General features: G+C 40.7%; 2 protein-coding genes across 3 annotated transcripts in view; one reads left to right on the top strand and one right to left on the bottom strand.

The window, feature by feature from the left end:
- METTL15 (methyltransferase 15, mitochondrial 12S rRNA N4-cytidine) overlaps positions 1 to 2,730 on the bottom strand; it is a 78,823-nt gene extending 76,093 nt beyond the window's left edge. The window contains exons 1-3 of the mRNA XM_068148546.1: positions 2,457 to 2,730; positions 1,817 to 2,054; positions 463 to 742 (exon numbers count right to left, since the gene is read on the bottom strand). Coding sequence (XP_068004647.1) covers positions 463 to 742; positions 1,817 to 2,054; positions 2,457 to 2,730 — 792 coding nt within the window. The remainder of the gene's footprint in view (positions 1 to 462; positions 743 to 1,816; positions 2,055 to 2,456) is intronic.
- The window catches only part of KIF18A (kinesin family member 18A), a 29,493-nt gene continuing 11,574 nt past the window's right edge, over positions 2,553 to 20,471 (top strand). Inside the window, exons 1-13 of one of the 2 annotated variants that reach the window (XM_068147836.1) lie at positions 2,553 to 2,696; positions 3,475 to 3,869; positions 4,545 to 4,702; positions 5,734 to 5,838; positions 6,883 to 6,993; positions 9,603 to 9,800; positions 11,664 to 11,840; positions 12,595 to 12,669; positions 12,909 to 13,015; positions 14,438 to 14,600; positions 16,814 to 16,978; positions 18,525 to 18,646; positions 19,771 to 20,009. In XM_068147836.1, the coding sequence (XP_068003937.1) occupies positions 3,542 to 3,869; positions 4,545 to 4,702; positions 5,734 to 5,838; positions 6,883 to 6,993; positions 9,603 to 9,800; positions 11,664 to 11,840; positions 12,595 to 12,669; positions 12,909 to 13,015; positions 14,438 to 14,600; positions 16,814 to 16,978; positions 18,525 to 18,646; positions 19,771 to 20,009 (1,948 nt within the window). In that variant the 5' untranslated portion in view covers positions 2,553 to 2,696; positions 3,475 to 3,541. The remainder of the gene's footprint in view (positions 2,697 to 3,474; positions 3,870 to 4,544; positions 4,703 to 5,733; positions 5,839 to 6,882; positions 6,994 to 9,602; positions 9,801 to 11,663; positions 11,841 to 12,594; positions 12,670 to 12,908; positions 13,016 to 14,437; positions 14,601 to 16,813; positions 16,979 to 18,524; positions 18,647 to 19,770; positions 20,010 to 20,471) is intronic. The other variant, XM_068147837.1, reaches the window with a different exon arrangement.

The following is a 20,471-nucleotide window of genomic DNA, read 5'->3' as shown; positions in this document are numbered from 1 at the left end:
AAATTGAAATCATGGAAATAACTACCTCAGAAGAAGGCACAACAATGATGGTATTTAAAGCCTACATACTTACTACCTCTTCAAGACCTCTCCAAAAGGAAGAGGTCTTCACAAATTAAGGATGTAATTTCACATGAGAATTGCCTGCTAATATTAGTACTTAACACAACCCTAGAAATACACAAAGGCAATCCAGAGACAAGCACAACAGCAAAAGATTATTCAGATTCTTACTACAGTTGTAGCAAATATTCCTTGCTCAAAGATTCAGGCATACAGTTGTCAGATTGTTACTATGTTGAATACAAAGCCTTAACTGCAAAACAATTCAGAGCCTTTAAAATGCACAACTGATTCTTAAACAGCATCCCTTTATTCCTCTAAAAAAAAAAAAAAAGTTATTCTTACATTGCACAATTTTTTTTCTGCTACTGAATCACAAGTGTCTATCATTTAACTCACCTGGCCTGGCTGGGGGGATAAAAAATTAACCACCTCCTCCAGCATCACTGGTATGTGCAATCTTCCAACATTACTGTTTTCTGTCCTTTGAGGCAAATCTTCAGTTTCACATTTGTGGAGAGTTTGTTCCTTTACCTCACAGTCAGAAAGCTTTTCTGCTGAAGAATGGATCCTTCTGGGCAAAGTAGTCATGTTTACTGATTTCACTTTTAAGTTGTGCAGAAACAAACATTTGTAAACTTGGCACAGACACCGAGATAACATTTTGGAGTTGATCAACCTATAAAAACAGATGTTGGCAATTACTTCAAAATAAATATTTATAACAATAGGCTTGTTTAGAAAAACAATCCAGAAACAACATAAGCATTGCATGAGTGCAAGATGGGTTTCATAGATACACCAGGAAAAAGTGAGAATCTCTTACTTTGCTTTCAGAATTTAAATGTTATCTAACAATCAATCATATTCAAGCAACAAGTTTCCTTCTCATAATGAATGCTTTCTTTTCACTGCCAGAACTCTGATAGCATTAGTGTCTCAGAGGTGCTAACGTTAAATGATTAACCAAATGCGAACACCACCACAAAGGTAACTTTACTATCAAATTGCTTCCCTCTGTTTTGCCAAACATAATGAAACAACTGCTCTCAACAGCAGTGCTCTACACAGAGAACTGTTTTTTCCCTCTGTCCAAAAGACTCCAAGAACAAGTTAGTAACCTCGTAGTACAAGGCTGCATGACTTCAGCAAACGTTTGCCTTCCATAAAGAAAACAAAATGAAAGTGTAGGAAAAGTGATAAGGGTTTACATCTGTGCTTATAGAGTCAAGACCCTGTTTAATACTGCACTGCACTCATTCCCTCCATGCAGGCAAGTTGCATAATTCGAAAAAATTCCATTGTGCATTTATGTCATTTACAGAAGGGAAACTTTATTTTAACCATCAGATGTTTATTACTGCTTTGCTTGGATTTACACAACCAAAAGCTACGTATATTTTGTCTGCATGGGTAAGACAGGTGAACTCCTCGCCTCTGGGAAGTTTTTCTCCTGGTAATTTAAGCTTCGGCTTGCCAGTATTCCCCCTTACCTTAAATTTAGAAGTACATTTCCCTCTAACCTTACACAGACACACTAAAGCCCTGAGGTTTTGCAAGGAACCACAGTAATTCCACAGAAAATATTGCATGAACAGGATGAAGACCAACCATCACCATCCTGCTCACACTGCTCTGCGCTGGTATGAGCCCAGGAGGCGTTAACACCAGGAACACACTTTCTTTACAACCAATCTCATCATACACCACTGAGATTTTTTTTCTTTCTCCTTAGTAGAGCGTACTTTCTTACAGCACACATCTTAAGTAGCATTCAGACACGGTTAGAGGCAGCCGCCTCCAGAAGAGGACTTGCACTGCAGCGGGCAGTAAAGACAGGCAGAGACCAAAACCGCGACTCCATAACGCGCCTCCGCGGAAGCGAACCACGAAGCGGCAAGCAGCCCTCCCCCAGGCCCAAGGTGGTGCGGCGGGAGTAAAAGGCTTAAGGCCCCGCACCCCACCGAGGCCAGGCCGACAGAATACAGGTTACTGCTGGGGTTGAAGCCATCCGCCAGGCCCAGGCGAAAAGCACCTTTACCGCAAGCTCAGACGCTAGCTCCCAACTCCTACTCTCGACACGGTCCTCCCCACACGCACCTTACCGCACCTGCCCTCCACACAGGCCCCCCCAGTCCCCGCGCAACAGGCTCAGAAAAGTGGAAAGCACCGCCCAGCTATGGGGAACCTTCCACTTCCGCTTCACCCTGGCGGGGCCGCCAGTCCGAAGATACCCCCACCCCCCAGCCCCAGCTGCCTACAGTCTCCATGGGATGTAAGTGGGAATGAACCCCGGGGGTGAGCGCAGCTTGCCGAGCGTTAGGACTCAGCTGAAGCCACCAGGCCCCAGCAACAGTTAAGCCCCGCGCGACCGTTACATCCCACGCGCTTACCGTCGGTGCCGTCGCGCTGATGACGAAAGGAGACAACAGCCAATGGTGAAGCGCGGGGGGCGGAATGCTCGTATTTGAATTCGGCGGCCGCGGGGAGCAGTTTGTGCCGGCGCAGCGGGTGGATGAGCGGTGACCCAGGCTGGATTTTCACTGTGGTTTGGCTTTGGTGGTGGTCCACAGAGGAACGAATTCTCTGTGGTGGGGTGAGAGTGAGGAATGAGTCGTGAAGGCGAGCTTGAGGTAGGTCTTGACACCCGTCTCGTCTCCCGCTCATGTCTCTCTGTGTGTCTTCCGTTTTACGGCCTAGCTGCGGCCTTGCGTTCGTTATGCTAGCGGCTGGAGAGGTGGGATAGGACTGAGAGAATAAACGCGCCCCGAGGCTGAAGGAGTGTCGCTAAGAGCGTTTACTCTGAAGGTTACTGTCTGCTGTTAAGATCGAGGGGCTCCCAGTTATCACTAAAGATGGCCAGTTAGAAGGAAATCGTGTTTTCCTCTCTGGGGGGTGGGAGGGGTGCTTGTTATTCGTGTAAATTATGCTGAGGCAAACCCCCTTTGCCTTGCAAACTAGAAGGCATCGTGGTTAAACGAGTAGCTGAAAGCAGATAGACAGTAACTCTGCCTTTAACTGGAAGACAAGAAAAACAACTCACTTTGGTCGGTCTGCAGAAACCTGCCAGCTTGCACTGAAAGGAGAAAGGAAAAAAAAAGTCTGTTTGTTACTGGAGGAAATAAGAAGTGGTTGATGAATTAGAAGCTTAAATCTTTGTTATAAGCTTAAAGCTTTCCTAACGAAATGCTATTTAATTTTCCGAAAGTTGTGCTGGGTAAGATAGCCTTTTCAGGCCAGTTATAGTACTGTCTAAAGGTATGCTCTTGTTCTAACAGTCTAGAGGGCTAACAGACAAAGGATAGATAGATCCACAGCACGTGCAAGATGTTAGTGCCAATTTAAAGATGTGAATTATTTGAAAGGTTATGTTTCAAACATAAGGCTGTGGACTCTTTTTGCCAATTGCAGAAAAGATTAATCTGCTGCCTTTGAAAGAGCTCCGGAAGTGAAGAAGGGAGACAAAAGGGACATTGTTATGTCTGCTGCAAAGGAAGATGATGGATGTAATCATGTCAAAGTGGTGGTCCGTGTTCGTCCAGAGTCTCAAAAGGAGAAAAATGGCAACTTCAGCAAGGTCGTTCGTGTTGTTGATCAGCATATATTGGTTTTTGATCCAAAAGAGGAAGAAGTTAGCTTTTTTCATAGGAAGAAATCAGTTCATAGGGATATTAATAAAAGAAAACAAAAAGATCTTAAATTTATGTTTGATGCTGTTTTTGATGAAAGTTCATCTCAGATGGAAGTTTTTGAGAATACTACAAAAAGTGTCATTGATGGCTTCTTAAATGGATATAACTGCACAGGTAACTTTGCTTTTTATTCTCTTCAATTAGAAAACTACTAAATTCCTCAAAATTTCTACCACTGTAGTCTATCTGGTTGCTGCAAAGGTCTTGAAGGCTGAGGTGTAAGTGAAGCACTTTCATTTTATAACTACTAAGGTTGATGCCTTAGTGCATGGAAGTTAGCTCTACCCTGTCTTGCAAATGAGTTCACTTTAGGGCTATAGCAGACTTCAGAGTTTTATCTGGAATGTACACGTTTATGGGGGGAGTCCTGTGGGAAGAGTTACTGAACCAGCTGTGTTGTGACACACCTGCCTTGTGAACTCTCTTAAAGACAGCTTGGCTTTTTAACTGGCAGATGGAATGCAGTGAGGAAATTAAATACCTACCTGCAATAAGCTGATAGCTGAGAATTATGAGAGTAAACAGACAATACTTTCATGTAAATTGCTAGTGAATGAATCTTGAACTGGAAACTTGAAAATAAATGTAACTTTTTTTTTTTCCCCCTTTAACTAGCATTTGATTATAACTGTAAGTAAAGCCTAAGAAAGAAACTTGATCTGTTTATGAAAACAACTGTGCAGAATGACAGGAATGTGTGAATGAGCATTTGACTTTTGTGTTTCTGATTAACTTACTGATATGAGGTACGCCTTGTTGTTGTTTTGTTTGTTTTTCCTGAAAACTCAGTGCTTGCTTATGGTGCAACGGGAGCTGGAAAGACTCATACAATGTTAGGTTCTCCTGAAGATCCTGGAGTGATGTATTTAACCATGATGGCACTTTATAATTGCATAGAGCAGATAAAAGAAGATAAAATATGCAATATTGCCGTCTCTTATTTAGAGGTGAGTTTCTGCAGCTGCTATGTGGCTTTTAATAAAGACAAGCTGACTTTGTCTTCTCCTGGGACTTCACAAACTGTGTCCCTAATAGAAATGGAACTGAACTGTACTCAACCCATTGGGTGTTACTTAAAGGCACCTGCTGCAGTTTTACAGAAAGCTGCCCCAAAAGGACAATTTCTTCTAGTATATTCGTAAGGAATCCTAATGATTTCTGTCTTGCTGATCAGTTACATCCCACTGAACGTGTGTAGATGTGCACCACAAAATATCTTTTAAGAGCTATATTTAAAGGACCTTGCAATAAAATCCTACAAGCACTGTGAAACTGCACAGCAAAATGATATCTAATCCCTTTTCAATGATGTTGTTTTAATATTCAGGTTATTTTGCATATCTGAGCTACGGTATGGCTACTTGAATTAGAATCACTATGCCATTGGTTAGCTCTTTACAAGTATTTCTGTTGGGTTTTCTCCCTTTTCTCTCCCTGCTTCAACTTTCTTGCATTGCAGTTCTGGTTTTATAAGTAGCTCTTTTGGCAGTAGTGGTAAAATTCTTACTTCTAGCTCCCTTGAAGTCTTAATGGAAGAGAAGTTGGCCTTTGAGGGAGGGGAGGGAGGAAGGAAGGAAAGAAGCAAAAGTTGGCTTTACCATGTGTCACATCAAGTGCATTCATAGACAAGTAAGAGATTTAAGATCAGGATTAGGAATTCTCACTTGTTTATGAAGTGCAATAAACAGTAAACAAATCTGTGGCTGCTGCAGAAGTATTGTGGTAAAACAAATGTTGTGTTTTAATAAAGGTTATCTTCTAGGAAGGAGTAACTCCCACTTCAGTGGCTCATAACTCAAATTGTATTAACCGAATGTTTCAAGCTCAGTATAGGACAGGTGTCAAAAATTCCACAGAATGAAGTTGTTACTTTGTCTTAAAGAAATATTAGAAAATACTGATTTCTGTCTAGTTAAGTTTAATCTTGTCAGGTATGGTAGGATAGTTTTATTACATGATTTTAAGTTGCTTTTTAAAGGTCTACAATGAACTGATCCGTGATCTGTTGGTAAACTCAGGACCTCTGGCTGTTCGTGAAGATGACCAAAAAGGGGTGGTAGTTCAGGGGCTAACATTACATCAGGTATGTAAAGAAATACTGGAATTCAGGAAGTATCCTAATGTTCAGGAAAGTAGTGAAGTTCCCATTCAACTGTAGGAAGTTGTATGTGACTTAACTTTCTAGTAGGCTTTTTTTTCCTGACCACAGTCACAAGCACTTGAACTTGCAAACCTAATAATTTATTCAGAAGCATGTTGTGGAAAAGGATGCTGATGTTCTTGAATACAAATGGATAAAAGCATTGATTTCTTACTGTTGTAAAGGGCACCATTGGTTTGATGCTCACCTTCAGGTTTTGGAAGGTCTGGGGTTTTGCCTAAGACATTTCAGCATTTATTAAAGCATCTGACTTCTTTCAGTACTGTTGTGGAGACTTCAGTGTCTCAGGGTTGGTTTTAAATAACTATGTTTGAAAAGGTTGATGCTAAATTACTTTTCCACAACAGTATAGCAAGTATTTGGCAGACTCCATGACAGAACTTAGTCTTCCAATCTGAAAATCAGCTCCTGTGGATCTATTTTCTTGCAGCTTTTTACTATACCTTTCATTCTGTGTAGTTTCCAGCTTTCAGGTACAGGGAGTAATGATTCATTAGGAAATACTGTTACTAGTTTGGCTCCCTCTTGGAATACCACCCTTCCCAACGCTTGGGTCTTGTGGGTAAAAAGAAAGTATATTGCTGTTTCATGCATTAGTGCAAGAAACAGTCAGTCAATTTTAAGTGGCTTCTAGCTATGGAGAGCCTTTGCAGACTAGCTAAAATTCTTTACTAAAAAGAACAATTCTGATTTTAAACTCCTGCAGTTCTTAAGGGCTTGCATTTTGTATCATAGTGCTTTAACTGAGAAGGTTTGTTTCAAGTGCCTCAATTCCAAACCAGGAAATTCTCTTATTTCTAGGGAACTGAAATGTTACATTCCTTGTTGTTGGTTTGGTTTTTTTGGTTGCTTTTTTCAATAAGGATGAATGTTAATGTATTTTAGAGTCATTGTAGAATCTCCTATAACTGAAAAATTTAAAAACCCCAATGAAACATTCATTTATCCTGTGCTCTACTCTTAAAGCCTAAATCAGCAGAGGAAATCCTTCAAATGTTGGATTATGGGAATAAAAATAGAACCCAGCATCCCACAGATGTAAATGCTTCCTCTTCCCGGTCCCATGCCATCTTTCAGGTAAGATGCATTTGAAAGTCAATGGGGTTTAAGCTTGCTGTTTTGCAGAAGTGACTTTATGCTTAAGAAAAGGAAAGAGGTACATCATTTAATTAGAAAGAAGTGAGTGAATAAATGATTAATAGAAATGCTGCATCAGCATGTAGTGCTTTAACAGAATACCTGTGTTGCTAACCAGGTTGGTCCAATGAAAGCAGCTGGAAGTTTAAACAGCTTTTAGTTAGTGTATTGATTGAAGCTAAGCAAATTTGCAACCATCCTTTTTTGGTTTTTTTGGAGTGGATCCTTAGATGCTATGATATTGTTCAGCCTGGAGAAGAGAAGGCTTCAGGGAGACCTAGGAGTGGCCTTCCAGTTACCTGAAGGGAGCCTCCAAGAAGACTGCAGAGGAACTGTTTCCAAAGACCTCCAGTGATAGAATAAGCAGCAATGGTTTGAAATTGAAGAGGAGATTTAGATTGGATGTTAGGAACAAGTTCTTTACCATGATACCGTTGGAACACTGGAACAGGTTGCCCAAGGAGGTAGTTGAGACCCTGTCCCTGGAGATATTCATGGTCAGGCTTGGCAAGGCTCTGAGCAGCCTGATCTAGTGGAGGATGTCCCTGCTGACTGCAGGGGGTTGGGCTAGATGACCTTTGGGGGTCCCTTCCAGCCCAAGCTATTCTGACTCTCACCTGCTTTTTCTTTGTTACTTCTTTGGTTCTACAGATGCACATGGTGGAAAAATCCCTCTTGCTCTCTTGGTTTCCTCTTCATTTTTAAGTTTCCTGCTAAAGAATTGCTCTTGTTTATAGAGATCTGTTATCTTTCATGCTGGCTTTGGTTCTTGTTAAGTTTGGAGCAAGATGTCTTCTGGAAGTTACTCAAAGTAGTGAAAGTCTTGGCCCAGGTTCTTGTGAGCTGATTTTCAAAATGAAAGCTTTGCCTTACTGTACCATCTGTCTTAGGTTTGAAATCTCTATCTAGGTCAGGCAATTACCGCATCTGAAAGTAAAATCCCAATTGCCACACACTTCTATTGAAAGTGTTCTGCTGACAGACAAAAAATAAAAAAGGTTCTGCTTTGGGGCATTTCCTGTGTCTTTTGAATTTTTATAAAAGCTTGAGTCATGCAATGTGCATTGGCTGTCCCTCCACCTTTCTCTCCTTCACTAATGATTGTTACTGGGTTCTTAGACCACTACCAGCCTCATTTTACCAAGGTAAGTGACTCTTTTGATTAATGTACTTGAAGTAGTGCAGCAGAATTTACCGTGCATTGTTTGACACAGAAATACATCTGCTTGGTATAGACACCTTTTGTGGCAAATCATAAGAATTTTATTTGCTCCCAATATTTGAACTTTTCTTTTACAAATTACTATGAAGGCTTCATTTCTCATGCTTAAAGCTACAGAGCTGGTGACATTCATCAGTCAATCACCCTACATGCATGGCAAGGCTTTCCCAGTTGAGTGTCTGAAAGTGCCTTCATGAAAACACCAATAACCCTTAGCCCTGCATATGGCCAGGACCCTTGGCACAAAAGGGGAAAAGCTTATAGGAAGTAAAAGCTGTTAAAGGATAACCAGAATTCTATTTGAAACATGCTCTGCCTGCTTTCTTATAAGCCTGAGGAAATACCTTCACAAACAAAAGTATGTGGTTCCTTATGTCCCCTATATTGGGAAATTTTCAGGAAAAAAGGGATGAAGGTGAACAAGTGGTTGCAGGTGTCTCAGCTTTCCAAAAGGCTGTGGAGTAGCTTGCTTTCACAGCAGAAAATGAATATTGGTTTCCCTTATTGATGCCAGTGAAGCCTAAATTACTGAAAGTTTAGCCTTTTTCAAGATTTACCCCTTTATGGCCACTGGCAAAGGTACTCCTCTGTAAAGGCTCCATTTTTCAGTTTGAAATGCAATGGCATGGTACACATCTTGAGTGCAGAAGAATTAAGAGATACTTTAGCTATGAAATTCATTTGAAGCTCACCAGTCTTTGCCACTGTTGTGAGGCAAAGTTGCTAAGTTTGCCTAGTTGCTTGCTCAGCCCTCTGCAGCAGGGTGAAGGAGGGAAACAAAAGGGCAAAAGTGAGAAATATGTTGTGGCTCACCTAAGGGACTGCAGAGCAAGCAATCACTTGCTACCAGCAGTCTGATGCCTGACCAATCCTCAAGTAATGGCTGCTTGGGACAGACTTAGTCACCTGTGGTCAGATGTCCCAGCTGTCCCCTTGCAAACTCTTACTCACTACCTGGACACTGCACAACAGCTGTTCAGCAAAAGCTAAACTGGTTTATTGGCACTCTCAAATCTGAAAGCACCATGTGGGCTGCTGTGCAGAAAATTGTCTCCACAACAGCCAAAACTAGTGCAATCACTCTTCTGCTTTTTCTCTACTAACACCTGGAACAGGTGAGTTTGAGGTGTCACAAATGGATTTGTTCTTTTCCATTCGGCCAAACTACCTGTTGAGTGTTAGGTATAGACAGAGATTTAACTGGGATTCTCAGAAGGATCCCAATAAGAATTCCTAAAAGTAGTTATACTGTGAAATTGAGGCTAGAGCAACAACAGACTGGTTAGTGATTACTTTAATTGTTCTCTTCTATTTTTTGTTGTTGTAGATTTATCTGAGGCAGCAAGATAAAACAGCTAGCATTACTCAGAATGTTCGCATCGCCAAGATGTCTCTCATTGACCTGGCAGGATCTGAACGTGCCAGTGCAACAAATGCCAAGGGGGCTCGTTTTAGGGAAGGAACAAACATCAACCGCTCCCTCCTAGCTCTCGGAAATGTCATTAATGCTTTGGCAAATCCAAAGGTACGTGCCGCTTCTCCGTGCGGGCTTCACCTTCTAGCGCTCTGAAAACTTGCTTTAAATGGTCAGCTCTCACTGAGAAATGGCAATTACTCTGATGCTTCTCACATCATCTTCCTTTTAAGTTTACTTATGTCTCCACCATCCTCTCTCTGATAGCTGAAGGACAGTCCCAATGGAAAAAAAGTGCTCAAAAATAACGTGTGGCTACCAAAGGATAGTGTAAAAAACGAATGCACCTGCTTTTTATTAGCCACCTTCTTCAAAATCAAGTATATGTGAAGAAGCCTGCATATAGCCTTATAAGGAAAAACATTTTTCCAGAGGTTTGTCTTTCAATGTTAGAGGAAGAGGCAGCTTTTATAAGAAGAAACATCTATCTGAATTTGGGGCTTTGTGCTCTTCATTATACACACACGCCTCCCACCACACCCTCACCCCATGCTCACATATCTCCTGATCTGGCTCACCAGCTCAAAGGGAAGGATTGGTAACAGTTGTGTGGGAGGATTACAGAAGTTCATAAGGCTTTATCAAAGTAAGTCCATTGCCTGCAATTATACCCTTTTTGTCCTTCTGGTCAGCTAGCCATTTTTCCTGGGGAAAATGAGCAAGGCTTTCATTTATCTTCCTGATGCCTCACATTCTTACCATTATGTTGAAGTGGGAGGCAGAATTTGTGCCATGAATGAGTAAGATTCTTTACAATGACTGATTTGGTGTGGGATTTGGATTCTGGGTGACCTAACTGTAGCATTAACATGAAGATTCCATAGATGCAATTGAAAAAAAAAAAAATTAGGCTTTGGGTTGCTTGGAAAGGTAGTGGAATCTCCATCCTTGGAGATGCTGAAAACCCAGATGGGTTTAGTCCTTGGCAGCTTACTCTGACCATGCTTTGAGCAGAGGGATTGGACTAGCTGTATCTTGAGAGGTCCTTCGCAGCCTTGATTATTCTGTGAACTGAAAAAGCCGTCCAGCTTTTCCCTTAGCTGTCCACATGTTACATATTTAGGTGTCAGTAAATAACCTGGCTGATACGTTCATTATGAGGTTTAAATCAATTGGAACTAAAACCACTTGAAAATCTGCACACTGATGTCAAGGAAAAGTTCCAGAGCGGTTTCTTGGTTTGTAACATTGTTGAATAGAAGAGAATAGAATTAACCAGGTTGGAAGAGACCTTTGAGATCCTTCGGTCCACCCTGTCGCCCAACACCATCTAATCAACTAAACCATGGTACCAAGCACTGCACCTCCTAAACACCTCCAGTGATGGCGACTCCACCACCTCCCTGGGCAGCACATTCCAATGGCCAATTACTCTTTCTATGAAGAACTTCTTCCTAACATCTAGCCTAAACCTCCCCTGGCACAGCTTGAGACTTGTCCTCTTGTTCTGGTGCTGGGTGCCTGGGAGAAGAGGCCAATCCCCACCTGGCTACAACCTCCCTTCAGGTAGTTGTAGACAGCAATAAGGTCTCCTCTGAACCTCCTCTTTTCCAGGCTAAGCAACCATAGCTCCCTCAGCTAGCCTCTTCTCACAGGGCTTGTGCTCCAAACCCCTCCCCAGCTATGTTGCCTTTCTCTGGACACATTCCAGCAGCTCAACATCTTTCCTAAACTGAATGGTCCAGAACTGGACACAGGTCTCAAGGTGTGGCCTCACCAGTGCTGAGTACAGGGGCACAATGACTTCCCTGCTCCAGCTGGCCACACTGTTCCTGATACAGGCCAAGATGTCATTGGCCTTCTTGGCCACCTGAGCACACTGCTGGCTCATGTTCAGCCTACTATCTAAGCAGGCTTTCAGATAGGTAAATATTTTAAGTGCAGTTGACTCATCCATTAAAATGCTGTTTCTAGAGCAAGCAGCAGCACATTCCGTATCGAAACAGCAAACTCACTCGATTGTTGAAAGACTCTCTGGGAGGGAACTGCCGGACAATAATGATAGCTGCTGTTAGTCCATCTTCCATGTTCTACGATGACACCTACAATACCCTGAAGTATGCAAATCGAGCAAAGGACATTAAGTCTTCTGTGAGTATGCTGGTGTTTATTGCTGTTTTGTCCAAGTGTAATAATGTAGCATTTAAAAGAAGGAGTCTTGCTTCTTTAGAGGATTATAATTTTCTTCGCTTTAGTCTCAAAATTACTCCTTTCTTATGCTTATCTCTTCATCTGAGTGATAGATGTAGCAGATACTAGTTCTAGCCTAAAAGCAACATAGCTTCATTAATGGGCTCATGCTGCCAGCTTGAAAGAGTTTGTTTTGGGACCATCAAGTTAAGAAAGTCATAGACAGTTTCAGTATCTTGCTATTACTTTCTCAGAACTGTAAAGCATAGTAAAGAAATGGCTGAGCAGTCTTTCAAAGTCAGTCCAGGTTTGTAACAGGTATAATTCAGCTAGAGCCAAGATGATCATTGAGATTATACTGACAAATGAAAAAGCTTTTGTGGTGTGTTGTCTTCTGTTTGCTGTTACTCTGGGGTTTTCATAATCCTCTGGATTGTGGCTCTTGATTTCTTCAGTGTAATATGGGGTGACTGCAGTTCTAATTTGTTGCATACTTAAAAATACTTGCTATAAGAAAAAATGCACAAGACACATTAAATAGTAAAATTAGCCTGAATAAATGCAAAATGTGCTTGCATGTGCTGATGTGATTATTTGTATTGCTCTGTTGAGGAAAATGAAATAGCTTTGGGTACATGACAGATGACTGCAGATGCTGAGAGTTGTGTTTTGCTGTGCATGTCAGGATTTTCAACTTGTTTCTTTTCTTTAACAGCTGAAGAGCAATGTTGTTAGTTTGGACAGTCATATTGTGGCTTATGCCAAAATTTGCAATGAACAAAAGAAAGAGGTATGTAAAAAAACAAACCTTTTGTTAAAAAGTTTGAAAGCTTGAACATGCAAAAAAAAGTTCATGGACTTGAACCTTTAAGGCAATATTGTTTTAATTCTCCCATAGTCTTTCTGAGATAAGAAAAATGTTTTGTCTTGTAAGAAGAATGTCACCACCTGCTATTTGTAAAGCTTTTCAAGACATAAACACAATTATAGGTCCATATTCCAACCAGAAGGTGTCTTGTTTTGTTTTAGATCCTAATGTTGAAAGAGAAACTGAGACAATATGAAGAAAAGCAAGCAAGCCTTCCTGAAAGTTGTAATGCTGCAGCACTTTCAAACAAGCAAGTGGAAATAGACAGGTAAATAATCTTATTACCCTCTTACTTCAAAACTCCAGTTTGCCTAACCTGTAGAAATGGTTTTTGGAAGAAACTTCCTCTTCTCAATATTGGGTTCCTCATTTCTAATGTTGCTTTACTTGACTAATGTGTCTTTGTGGAATTTACCAGTTCTGTTCAGGACAGCTTGGTGGTGGTGGATTTGAAGCAAAACAAATGCTGTGTACTTGAAATAAGGCTACAAATGTAACAAAATGTAGTGTTAAATATATTTGAGTATTATGTAATGAAGAAATGTAATACACTTAAAGGGGAAAAAGTTGCCTTACAATAGCAATCAGAACTATCTACAGAACAGTCTTCATTGGAGGGTTTTACTCATATTCCAAGAACATCAATTAACTTCTCATTCAGGTTATTAAAAGACAATTTTCAAATGAAGTGTAGGTTTCTTGAGCCATGTTCATATTTCCAACAGCTTTCCTGCATATTCTTGCACTCTGGCTTTCATTTAGTTTCCTGTGGCCTGCACTTTATTTCATTCTATGTGTGTCAAGAATTGGTCATGGGCAAGGTCTTCAAAATGTGTTCTCAAAATGCTGAACAAGTTTGCCAAGATTCATTGGTCAGAATGTTTGGATATTAATGTTCTGGATTATCTATAGACACATGCAAGCCTGACCTATTCCCTCTGGATCTCAGAAATAAAGTGGATGTTTCATGCTGGTTTTATTCAGTTTTTTGAAGGAGACCTTGTGTATATGGCAACAGTCATCTGAGCTATTTAAGTTGGTATAAGTAAGAGAACACACATAGTAGTGTCTTTTGGAGGTAGAAGTAAGACTTGTGCAAAGGAGTTCCAGATGACACTGAATTTCAGAAGACCTTTTCATAGAATCATGGCATGATAGAATGGCTTGGGTTGGAAGGGACCTCCAAAGGTCATCAAGTGTAGTTCCTCCGGGGTGAGCAGAGACATCCTCCGCTCGAGCAGGCTGCCCAGAGTCCTGTGGAGCCTCACCTTGAATATCTCCAGGGATGGGGCCTCAACCTCCCTGGGCAGCCTGATGCAGTGTTCTACTACTCTCATGCTAAAGGATTTGTTCCTAACATCCAATCTAAATTGCCTCTCCTGTAAATTCAAGCCATTGCCCTTCATCCTATCTAACTGTAGGCCTTTGGAAACAGTCCCTCTCTAGCCTTCTTGTAGGATCCCTTCAAAATGTCACTTCTCATTTTCAGCCTGAGTATATGAAGTCTTTACTTTTATGTTCTGACCCTTTGCTTAGTGCTCATCTGTTACAGACTTTGCTTTCTTTATATTTTTTTAAGGTAGTTATTTATATATTTAACTTGGAATCCAAAGTAGTTTTTGTGAAGCAGATGGCCATAAATTCTTCAGTCAGTAATCAATTGTTTCTTCTTACATTTTGGTTCTAACAGATACAAAGAAATCCTTAAAAATGTGTTTGCAAACCGTGAGGAACTTAGGAAAGAATACCTCAGGTTAGAAATGAAACTGAAAGAAAACAAACTGAAGACACATTACCAGAAACAGTGTCACGAGCAAGTTCAGCTGTTATGCTCTGAAGAGAGAGTAGAAAAGGTGGGTTTTCTGTGATGTGATGCAAAGTATGACCTCTTTGCTTTGGTATGAATTCTGCTGAAATGTTTGATTAAAATGGGACATGCTGATTATCCCTGAAATAACCTTTACTGTTACTAATAGAGAAAATGGAGTAGTAATGCCAGGCATGCTGGTTTTTTCCCCATTGCACATAAAATTGATGTGCTTAGTGATGCTGAATTCTGAAAACATTTCAACTTGTGCTTGTGTGGACTTGACTGTCATAATGAAGACCTAACTAGATTTAGATTCATGGTGCTCTTGTCTCAGTCCAACGCATGTTGACATCTGTATGGTACAACCATTGGAGCTGTTATCAAGCTGATTAATCCCTCTTTTCATGAGGAAAAGCTTGAACCATGTGCTGAACAAGACAGATTCTTATCATTAGTGTTTTCAGTTGTCATCAGGACAATGGCTGCCTAAGGACCAGAGTCATATGACCTGAAATAGTTATATTCTTCTCTCAAAATTCAAGGCAATTTAATTTAGGGGCCAAGCATGAACAATTGTTGTACAGTATTAAATGCTTGTGTCTTTCTAGAAGAATCCAAGTACTAATAAGTAAGCATGGTTATATATTATCTTAATTTTTCTGATAGAAGTAATCTTAAAGGAATATATGTTTTGTGTGTGAAGTTGAGGGTGAGGCTGATTTTGCTTAGTCACAGTAACTGTACTTGGCTGGAAATGAGTTCACCATATGACTATTTTTTTTTCCCCAGTGATTCACATGAAATTCGGTCCTTAGATAAATGTCAGTGAAAATATCACTTGTTTTTGCTTGTCATTAATGAAGATATTTCAAGTGACTAATGTGTTCTAGAATTCTCTTGTATGCCATAGAAACTCCACAGTAATATTTCTGTCTCTGCCATATTTTTAAGTGCTGCTTACAATGGAGCATAGCTGCATCTGTACTCATAGTGAGGAGTTACACATTCATATACACCTTGCAAAAGTTTGAGCTGATTTTTAACTTATTTTGAGTATTAGCAGTGCTGCACTTGAAGGTTGGGTTTGCCCATACTTAACTTACAGATATGATTTATTAAGGATCCAGAGTCACTATCCTGTAAGTGCCTATATGTCCTTTTCAACTAATTTGAAACAAATAGGGTTTAAATTAGGAATCATAGAATCAACAAGGTTGGTAATGACCTCAAAGATCAAAGTCCAACCTGTCACCCAAGACCTCATGACTGCTAGACCGTGGCACCAAGTGCCACGTCCAATCCCCTCTTGGACACCTCCAATGATGGTGACTCCACCACCTCCCTGGGCAGCACATTCCAATGGCCAATCTCTCTTTCTGTGAAGAACTTCTTCCTAACATCCAGCTTAAACCTCCCCTGGTGCAGCTTGAGGTTGTCCTCTTGTTCTGGTGCTGGTTGCCTGGGAGAAGAGACCAACCCCCACATGGCTACAACCTCCCTTCAGGTAGTTGTAGGGAGCAAGAAGGTCTCCCCTGAGCCTTCTCTTCTCCAGGCTAAACAATCCCAGCTTCTTCAGCCTCACCTTGTAGGGCTTGTACTCGAGGCCTCTCCCCAGCCTTGTTGTCCTTCTCTGGACATGTTCAAGAGTCTCAATACCCTTCTTAAATTGAGGAGCCCAGTACTTAAGCTGTGGCCTAATCAGTGCTGTGTACAGGGGCACAATGACCCAATCATTTGATTACCAAAGTGACTGCTCACATTTGAATTACTAGAAACTCTTAGGCTGTGTTTGTATGTACACATGTAGTTTTTCCAATCTCTCCAACTTAAGATAATCATAGAATCAATAAGGTTGGAAAAGACCTCAAAGATCATCAAGTTCAACCTGTCATCCAAGACCACATGACTACTAAACCCTGGCTTCAAGTGCCACGTCCAACTATAGCCTAGAGCAAAAACTGATCAACTCCAGTGTATTGCTCTTTAAAGGAGCAGTCAGATGACTATAGGCTCTGTTGTAAGGGCTTCCAGTAAGGAAAAAAACAAATAATTGAAGCTGTGTAGATACAGTTCTGTAATGCCTAAAAAGGAGAATGTGCTACTTCACTTTCATTAAACCAATGAAAAATACAGCATGTTTGCAACTTATGGCCAGCTGAATATAAAAGTATGGAAGAGTACTACTTATATTTTTTTATAGATAGATGTTTGTGAATCTAATCTGAAAGTTTACCCCTTACGTGGTCCCTTTTTTAGGCCACTTGCAAGCGGGATCAAAGACTTGCCATGCTTAGAACCCACCACATACACATGCAGAAGAAGAAAGAAGAGCATGTCCAACACTTTGAGGAAAATACCAACTGGCTGCATCGTGTTGAAAATGAAATGCGCCTTCTGAGTCAAGATGGGAGTATTCCAAAGGTAAAATGCCTTTTTACTTCAAAGGTGAATTCTGTGCACTGTAGGAAACATCTGACTGCAGTTGAAATTTGATTTGTGTATGTTAGTTTTGTTGGGGTTTTTCTCTTCCTCCCTACCCATCATTTTGATTCTACTCATGACTTCTGCTAGGCTTTCTGGTTTCAAGTTCTAGTGTTAGCCATATTCACTTCCTCTGTCCTATAAGCACTTCATTGCATAAACAATGAAAATGTGTTATCACATGCAACCACATGTGCTAGATGGGAAGCAAATATGATAGTTTGGACTCTGATATCAAAGGTGTCTTCCAACCTGGTTAATTCTATTCTATACTACGGCTGAGCAGTTCGGATGGCTGCTGGTATTGATGTTGTTCCCAGCCATGTACTTCTAGTCTTGCCTTTGCTCCTAATGCTCATTGAACTGTGTGACAACCTAATACTTAGCCTGGCAAAATACCCATCTCTTTCTTTGGAGGATGATAGAGGAGGAGTGGGAAGGGGCAAAGTAATGGAAATTTGTGTTAAATTGTCTGCATGTTTTAGCAAGTAGTCAGTCAGCAGCTTCAGAAGCACCAGAGCTGGCAGAAGGGAAGGGATGAAGGTCTAGGCAGGAACAAGGAGGAGAAAGTTGAGGGTTTGTTCCTCCCTGTCTTTTAGTTTCAGACACCAATTAGAATAGAATTAACCAGGTTGGAAAAGACCTTTGAGATTGAGTCCAACCTATCACCCAACACCATCTAATCAACTAAACCATGGCACCAAGTGCCTCATCCAGTCTATTCTTAAACATCTCCAGTGCTGGTGACTCCACCACCTCCCTGGGTAGCCCATTCCAATGGTTAGTCTCTCTTTCTATGGAGAACTTACTCCTAAAATCCATACTAAACTTCCCCTGACACAGCTTGAGACTGTGTCCTCTTGTTCTGTTGCTGGTTGCCTAGGAGAAGAGACCAACCCTCACCTGGCTACAGCCTCCCTTCGGGTAGTTGTAGACAGCAAGAAGATCTCTTCTGAGCCTCCTCTTCTCCAGGCTAAGCAACCCCAGCTCCCTCAGCCTCTAGATTAAGTGTCATGAGTGATATTTTCCATAATGCAAGTCACAAAGTTCAATACCTGTGTGTTTATTGGGGTGACTAAAATGTGCTGACTCTTTACATCAGCTTTAAGACGTGTCAAACAGGACAGTGGCGTCTCAGGGGGACGATTTAATATGACAAAGACTTGTCCCAGATAATGTCACTGAAACTCAGATAGGGAGCAAGTGCGTAGTAAAATAGGCAAATATTTATAGGCATGCATAGATAAGTATACATATGTGCCTTTTGAATTCTTAATGCTAGTTGCAGCACACCCACTACTAGTCAAAGGATTCTAGAAAGCAGTATTTATGTATGCAATTGAAAATCAAACAATTCTACTTCCTTACAGTAATATATATCCACTCCATCTTTACATTTCATTATTGGAGGAATTTTACTTTAAATTTTAGTTTCTTATTATAGTTTGCCTAATTTTGTTTGCTTTTTTCTTTCTAATTTCCCCAGGAACTCTCTAAAGATCTGCAGTGTTGCCATTTAAACCTAGAAGTTAAGGATCTGAAAGCCCAGTTGGAGCACACTTTCTCTCTGGCGTCCCTTCAAGACCAACATTATAAGCAGACTGAAAAGTAAGTATGGTTTCACAGCAAGCATAAAGCATCTCTTCTGACACTGGTAATTCCATAGGACACATGTAAAACATTTAGCTTTAGTTGAAACAGAAGCAAGATTTTTTCCCAAATGTTGTCAAGGTTAGAATGTGTTTTCTTGCATAAAGTAATAATCACTTCATAAATGTTGTTCTTTATCCACTTTAGCAGAAACTGCTAATACTTCTTATTTCTATCTCATTAGCTTCTTTTCATACTACTTACAAATTGTTCAGTAGGTCATGGTGTCTTGTGTCTTTAACAGCAGTATTGACTTTGTATCCGTTTGTGTTCTGTCAGTTTCTTGCACTGTAGACACTCATTTATCCATATCAAAAATTGTTGCTGTTAAGCTCTCATGTAGCTAGTCGGACTGGAGGGGGGAAAAAAAAAGGTGAATTGTCAGGTAAGCCTCAGTTCTCTTTCTGTTATCAGTCTCCAGAAAATGTTGGAGACTAACTTTTAGAGTGTGACATAAGGAGTGGTAAGTAATTGGGAATCTGCTCAGTCTTGCAACTGACTCCCAAGGTAATGAATTCCTGTGTTTGGGTAGAATTTCAAAACTTGTTACTTTGGTTTGCAGCTATAGGTAAGTCTTGATGTAGTCAATTCTTTATTTGAAGATCCTAGAGTGTAAATTTGTATGGACTAGGTTTCTAGTAAGGTTCTATACATAGTCAATTAAGATATGCTTAGTTTAAACCGCATGACTTGCTTTATAGTCTTCTTAATTTATCTGACACTTAATTTCATAAAGTCAGAATTTAATAAAAATACACTGACTGTATTTCTGTGGCTTTTGAATGAGTGAAGAACTTAGACCCTGATGGAAGAACTATACTTGATTAGAGTATAAGACAAGGTTTTTGCAAAAGAGAAGAATCATACAATGGGTTCGGTTGGGACCTTAAAGATCATCTGGTTTTGATTTCCCTGCCCTGAGCAGGGACAGTCCTGACTATTTCCTCTCAGTGTCATGATCTTCTCTGCAGATTAAGTAAATTTCTCATCAGGGCTAGAGGGAGGAGTAAAGAAGGGCTAATAGTGACAGTGAAGATCAGATCAGTTATTTAGTCATGTTTGTCTTGCTTCTTCTTTTACAGGGTACTAAATACTCTGCTTCCAGTTCTTCGCAAGCAGTACCTGACTTTGAAAGAAGCTGGGCTGACAAATGATGTAACTGAGACTGAATATAGGGAGGTTGAGCAGCTGATTCAAAGACCAAAATCAGTAGTTTGGGCTGACCAGACTGAAGAACAGGAACAAAATCAGAATGGTGACCTAAAATTGTCAGCTATGTTTGCATTCCCACAACTTGTGATCAGACAAAGCACCCCCTGCTGTGAGTATATTTGTTCACTGTTGGAAATGCTTTTAATTCTCTCCAGCAAAAGTTGTATGCCACCTGTGAGTGTAGTGGATGCACACTTCTGTAAACACTGATGGCAAATGTAAAACTGAGCCTTAGACCTACTTCGTATAGGTTATATACCATTCTCAACTGGATATAGGAAATAACCTTGCTTCATCAATTGCCAAGTCACTGGTGATGTAAGAATTCAAGATACATGTGCAATGAATCTTTCACCTGGAGTGGTATTGTGTACAGGATTACAGGATATTAGGGGTTGGAAGGGACCTCTGGAGATCTTGGAGTCCAACCCCCTGTCAGAACAGGACCATATAATCTGGCTTAGGTAGCACAGGAATGCATCCAGACAGGTCTTGAAAGTCTCCAGAGAAAGAGAATCCACAATCTCTCTGGGCAGCCTGTTCCAGTGCTGAGACCCTTACAGTAAAGTAC

This window comes from Melanerpes formicivorus, unplaced genomic scaffold (genome assembly GCF_026170545.1).
Source record: "Melanerpes formicivorus ecotype bairdi unplaced genomic scaffold, bMelFor1.0.p_v2 SCAF_16, whole genome shotgun sequence".
NCBI classification, from domain to species: Eukaryota; Metazoa; Chordata; class Aves; order Piciformes; family Picidae; genus Melanerpes; species Melanerpes formicivorus.
The sequence above is the reverse complement of the archived record's forward strand: the minus strand, read 5'-3'. Positions and strand labels throughout refer to the sequence as shown.